This window comes from Erythrolamprus reginae, chromosome 12, assembly GCF_031021105.1.
Source record: "Erythrolamprus reginae isolate rEryReg1 chromosome 12, rEryReg1.hap1, whole genome shotgun sequence".
Lineage (NCBI taxonomy): Eukaryota > Metazoa > Chordata > Lepidosauria > Squamata > Dipsadidae > Erythrolamprus > Erythrolamprus reginae.
The window spans coordinates 32,346,679-32,353,055 of NC_091961.1; the positions used below are offsets into that span (position 1 = coordinate 32,346,679).

At 46.8% G+C, this 6,377-nt stretch overlaps 1 protein-coding gene across 1 annotated transcript; it reads left to right on the plus strand.

Moving 5' to 3' along the window:
• The first annotated feature begins 1,340 nt into the window (after positions 1 to 1,340).
• Positions 1,341 to 6,074, plus strand: HSPB2 (heat shock protein family B (small) member 2). The gene is made up of 2 exons (XM_070765322.1): positions 1,341 to 1,461; positions 5,614 to 6,074. Exons 1-2 carry the CDS (start codon positions 1,365 to 1,367, stop codon positions 6,054 to 6,056), a joined length of 540 nt encoding a protein of 179 aa, XP_070621423.1. The 5' UTR covers positions 1,341 to 1,364; the 3' UTR covers positions 6,057 to 6,074.
• Positions 6,075 to 6,377: the final 303 nt, after the last annotated feature.

The following is a 6,377-nucleotide window of genomic DNA, read 5'->3' on the forward strand; positions in this document are numbered from 1 at the left end:
AGGAATCCGTCCGTGGCTACTTGGAAATACGACCGGTTCTGGACTCGAATCCTGTTCCGGTGTGCTTTCACTCAACAAGCACCACTTAGGGGACATCTGAGTCAGCCTGCATTCTGCAGTAAACCTGCCTATTTATATGCAGCCGTGAGGTCAATCAGCACATGTTGTGACTTTGTGAAAGGGCGGAGTGGACATTGAGCACAACAGTTGGGTTAGGTTTTGACTGTGGACATTGGGCAGGGGGTAGCGGGGAAACAATTTCCCCAAACTTTATGCTTCTGCCCTCAGGTGCTTTGGAGAATAGCTTGACTCCTTCTTTTTTGTGGCAACCCCGGAGATATTGGAACACTGCTATTATCTCCCCTAGTCCAAGGGTTTTCTGTCCAAGTCAACAGGCAAATCTACTTTCCTGCCCACTGACAGATTTCAAAGCGTTTATAAAAACCAAGGGAACGGCTGAAGCTTCCTTTGAACTCAGGGTGGCTGCCACCATCGAAATGTTCAGAATGATGTTTCCCTGAAGTTCAGAATTTGGGATTAGAGGCCGTAGATAGTACGGTAGATGACATAGAATAGAATAGAGAATAGAGAATAGAATAAAGAATAGAATAGAGAATAGAATAGAATGAGAATGAGAATATAAAATAGAATATAGCATAGAGAATAGAAAATAGAAAATAGAATAGAAAAGAATAGAATGAAAATGAGAATAGAATTGAAAAATATAGATCAGAATAGAGTAGAATAGAGAATGAGAATGAGAATAGAAAAATATAGAATAGAATAGAATAGAATAGGACTTTTATTGGCCAAGTGTGATTGGACACACGTGGGAATCTTGGCCGAAAAGGGCCTTAAAATCAGTTTTTCAAAGTCCAGAGCAAGAAGCTAACATCCCGAAGTGGATTAGATAGACATCTCCCTGATTCATTGACATATAAGGAGGAGGAAGAGGAGGGGAGGGTGAAGCCCCATCAGGTTTGCAAAATGCTGCTATTGTTGCCAATCTCATTACCAGTGCTGATGACCAGTGCGCGCATGGGTGCTGGAGCTGGATATGGTTCCATGTGCCACCCATGGCACACATGCTCTAGGTTCGCCATCAGGGTTCCAGTAGCCTGTAGATGTTCTCCTTGGGAAAAGGAAGAGGGCATTTGCAGAGCCACGAGCGTCCGGCCCTCCCTGGGGGCTCAGCATGGCCGGACCCGCCTGTCTATTTCAGTCCATCTTTTATCGCTTCCTCTCTGCCCCCTCCCCCTGCTGGAATGCGCTTGATCCAAGCGTCCAAGACAGCCGGCCGGCTGGCTACAAGCTTCCCAAGGAAAGCATTGGACATCGGGCACATCAAGAGGAGCTTTCTCGCCATGGCTCAGCAGCACAGCTTGCCCCACGCCTACCCAATGAGCCCCGAGTGCGAGTTCGCCAACCCCAGCAAGATTTACGACCAGAATTTTGGAGAAGGTAAGTCGGGCATGGACATACATACCCGTCCTTTCAGGTTGCAGGTTTGGGAGGTTCCCAGCTCTGGGATGGAGGGATTTTGCTGGAATAGTTAAATCTGGGGCGTGCCCTTCTCCTTCACCCCCCATTTCAGTGTGCTAAAAAGTGCATCATGTAGAAAAGTTGCACATGTGCGTTTTTGCCTTCCTCCTGGGAGCACTATGCAGGCCTCCCAAACTTTCTGTGCGTTCTGTTTTTGTGAAAAAAAGGGCCCATTTTTTTTTTACAAAAACGGATGGAAAATGGGTCCGGTTTTTGCAAAATAATGGGTGCGTGGAGAGATCTTTCCCAGGCCTGGCTTGGTTGTGTAAATCAAGGTCCTCCAACCTTGGCCACTTTAAGACTTGTGGACTTCAACTCCCAGAATTCCTCAGCCAGCTTAGCTGGCTGAGGAATTCTGGGAGTTGAAGTCCACAAGTCTTAAAGTGGCCAAGGTTGGAGACCCCTGACTTAGATGACCCTTCTGGCCTCTTCCGACTCTATCATTCATGGCTGGCTGAGGAATTCTGGGAGTTGAAGTCCACAAGTCTTAAAGTGGCCAAGGTTGGAGACCCCTGACTTAGATGACCCTTCTGGCCTCTTCCGACTCTATCATTCATGGCTGGCTGAGGAATTCTGGGAGTTGAAGTCCACAAGTCTTAAAGTTGCCAAGGTTGGAGAACTTTGGAGATGGAAAGAGGGAGGTGGCCCTTATGGAGACTCTTATCTTTGGGAAGGAGGAACGTCTGGATCACTTTTGGTTAATTTCCTTGGAGAAAACCCTACACAACACCCTGCCCACTGGCAACACTGGATGAGGAGTGGAGTGGGACAATTTGGGGGGAGACATTCTGGAAATCCCAGCCTCACAAGTTGGGTCAGTTGCCCACAAATAACTCCATTCCGTAGGCAATCCAGGCTCGACGTAGAACTAACAATACCAATAACAAGAGTTGGAAAAGGACCTTGAAGGTCTTCTAGTCCAACCCCCTGCTTAGGCAGGAAACCCTACACTACTTCAGACAGATGGTTATGCAACATCTTCTTCAAAACTTCCAGTGTTGGAGCATTCACAACTTCTGGAGGCAACTTCTGTTCCACTGATTAATTGTTCTGACTGTCAGGAAATGTCTCCTTAGTTCTAAGTTGCTTCTCTCCTTGTTTAGTTTCCACCCATTGCTTCTTGTTCTACCCTCAGGTGCTTTGGAGAATAGCTTGACTCCCTCTCCTTTGTGGCAACCCCTGAGATATTGGAAGGCTGCTATCACGTCTCCCCTGGTCCTTCTTTCCATCAAACCAGCCATGCCCAGTCCCTGCAACCGTTCTTTATATATTTTAGCCTCCAGTCCCCTAATCCTCTTTGTCGCTCTTCTCTGCACTCTTTCTAGAGTCTCAACATCCTTTTTGCATCGTGGTGACCAAAACTGAATGCAGGATTCCAAGTGTGGCTTTACCAAACTTCCTCCTCGGCTGTAAAATTTGTAGCATAGACTCATCGGATAGATAGGGGAAAAACTTATCTACTCCCTGCCTCTCCCACCCCAAAGCTTTCCAAAGACAAAGAGGTTTTTTCCCCTCCAAGGAAAAACTTGGCTTTGCTGGACGTTTGTTCCAAGCATCTACTACTCTTCCCATAAAATAATCTTTTCCCACGTTTCTTCTGATCTTTCCCCCAACTAACTTCAGATTGTGGCCCCTTGTTCTTGGGTTCACTTTCCTATTAAAACAATTCGCCCCTGAACCTTATTTAACCCTTTAACATATCTAAATGTTTCAATCATGTCCCCCGTTTTTCTTTTGTCCTCCACACAATTTTTTTTACTATATCATAAAAAAAGCCCCTGAAAACTTTACCCATAAACTATCCATTGTTGACCTCTCCCAATTCCTAAGAGGTCAGTAAGGGGCGTGCATAAGTGCACCAGCGTGCCATCAATCTTCTATGTTTCTATGAAAGAGGAACAAAGGAGAAAGGAAAATAAGTATTCTGAAAGCACCAAGGTGATGTAGATAAGAGTTGCAAAAGGTTTGGGCTTCTCCTTGGTGAGAAGCTAAGAATAATCTCCATCGGGCTGCAGACAAGGAGATGTCAAAAAATATCACCAAAAAAGCCTCTAGAGTTGTTAACCTGATCCTACACAGCTTCTGCTCAGGCAATCTCACACTACTCACAAGAGCCTACAAAACTTTTGCCAGACCCATCCTAGACTACTGCTCATCTGTCTGGAACCCATACCACATCTCAGACATCAACACCCTTGAAAATGTCCAAAGATATTTCACCAGAAGAGCCCTTCACTCCTCCACTCGAAACAGAATATCCTACGAAAATAGACTAACAATCCTGGGCCTAGAAAGCTTAGAACTACGGCGCCTAAAACACCATTTGAGTATTGCCCACAAGACCATATGCTGCAATGTCCTACCAGTCAATGACTACTTCAGCTTCAACCACAACTACACAAGAGCAGCCAACAGATTCAAACTTAATACGAACCACTGCAAACTTGACTGTAAAAAATATGATTTCAACAATCGAGTTGTCGAAGCGTGGAACTCATTACCGGACTCAATAGTGTCAACCCCTAACCCCCAACACTTCTCCCTTAGACTCTCCACGATTGACCTCTCCAGGTTCCTAAGAGGCCAGTAAGGGGCGTACATAAGTGCACTGGTGTGCCTTTCGTCCCGTCCAATTGTCTTTCCTCTCTTTCACCTATCTTATATATTCTCTTCCTTTCATATATCCTCTCCTCTAAGTTCACTTTCACCCTATTTTATATTATCACATGTCTATTTTCTTCCTATGTATTTGTGTATTGGACAAATGAATAAATGAAAATAAATGAAATGAAAATGTTTCTGCCTGGTCCTCCCCTCCCTGTGTATCCCTCCCCTTCCTTGGCACAAACATAGTCGGTGGAATGCAGTCGGCTGGCACGAAGATGGAGCATTTGCAAAAAAAAACCACACCACCCCGCTGCTGCTGGCTGGAGACTTTGGAAAGCCCACTTAAGCGCTGAAAAGCCCAGCTGGCACGCGAGGCCGAAACGCCCCTGGAAGGAATGCACAGGCGGCCATCACTTTCCCACATCCTCCCAGCCCCCTCGGGCAGCCTGCATGGGATGGAGCCGGTGGAACAACCGTCTTGAATCAGAATACTAAATATATCCTTGGAGGAAATGAACTTGTAGATGACCCTCACTCTGTCCAAGACCTTGGAGTCCTCATATCCAATGACCTAAGCCCTAGAGCCCACTGTAACAACATTGCCAACAAAGCATTAAGAGTTGTCAATCTAATCTTACCTAGCTTCTTCTCTGGTAACATCGATCTGCTAATCAGAGTTTGCAAAACATTTGTCAGACCAATCCTAGATTACAGCTCATCTGTATAGAACCCGCATTTCATATCAGACATGCTCAAAAAAGTAAAGGGAACACTTAAACCACACAATATAACTCCAAGTAAATCAAACTTCTGTGAAATCAAACTGTCCACTTAGGAAGCAACACTGATTGACAATCAGTTTCAGAGGCTGTTGCGCACATTCAACACATTCAGAACGAAGTATTCAATGAGAATATTTCATTCATTCAGATCAAGGGTGTGTTATTTGAGTGTTCCCTTTACTTTTTTGAGCAGTATTTATTTCTTTATTTCTTTATCTCTGTAGACTCGGGGCGGCTCACAACACAATAAAACAGTTCATGACAAATCTAATAATTTACAATTTAAAACATTTAAAAGACCCCATTATTAAGCAGACATACATACAAACATACCATACATAAATTGTATAGGCCCGGAGGAGATATCTCAGTTCCCCCATGCCTGACGACAGAGGTGGGTTTTGAGGAGTTTACGAAAGGCAAGGAGGGTAGGGGCAGTTCTTATCTCTGGGGGGAGCTGGTTCCAGAGAGTCGGGGCCGCCACAGAGAAGGCTCTTCCCCCGGGGCCCGCCAACCGACATTGTTTAGTTGACGGGACCCCGGAGAAGGCCCACTCTGTGGGACCTAACCGGTCGCTGGGATTCGTGCGGCAGAAGGTGGTCTTGGAGTATACAATGGGGAGTGTCCAGAAATATTTCAGAAGAAGAGTCCTTCACAAAGCTGCTACCTTTGTTTCTTCTAGGCCTCTGCCCTGGAGATCTTCTGGCTCCAACCTTGTACCACGGTTACTATATCAGGCCCCGCATTAACAAACAGCTGGAACGAGGGATCTCGGAGGTCACCCTCCACGAACACAAGTTCCAGGTTTTCCTCGACGTCTGCCAGTTCACCCTTGATGAAATCGCCGTCCGAACGGTGGACAACCTGCTGGAGGTGACGGCCCAGCATCCTCAGAAGGTTGACCGGCATGGATTTGTCTCCCGCGAATTCACCCGGACCTACATCCTTCCCTTGGATGCCGATCCTTTGTCGGTCAAAGCCACCGTGACCCACGACGGCATCCTGAGCATCGAGGTCCGGCGGACGGGGAAGGAACCGAAGGCCAAAGTCAACGAGGTGGAAGTCACCTGCCAAGGACATCCTGAAAGGAAAGCAGGAAGTTCGGGAGAGACGTCAGATCCCTAAAACAGCCTTCTAGGACAGTGATGGCGAACCTTTTCCCCCTCGGGTGCTGAAATAGTGTGTGTGCATGTTATCGCAAATGTGTGAGTGCCCACACCCATAATTCAATGCCTGGGGAGGGCGAAAACAGCTTCCCCTGCCTCCTGGAGGCCTTCTTCAGGCCGGAAGTGGCCTGTTTCCCAACTTCTGGTGGGCCCAGTAGGCTCATGTTTCGCCCTCCCCAGGCTCCAAAGGCTTCCCTGGAGCCCATGGAGGGTAAAAATGCCCTCCCCTATCCCTCTGGAGGCTCTGTGCGAGCCCAAAATCAGCTGGCCAACACACACA

What these genes read in the sequence shown, in the direction of transcription:
- HSPB2 (XM_070765322.1), top strand. Translation starts at nt 1,365, where the DNA reads ATGGCTCAGCAGCACAGCTTGCCCCACGCCTACCCAATGAGCCCCGAG. An exon ending in CGACCAGAATTTTGGAGAAG is followed by an intron (nt 1,462 to 5,613) that starts GTAAGTCGGGCA and finishes TGTTTCTTCTAG; the next exon opens with GCCTCTGCCCTGGAGATCTT.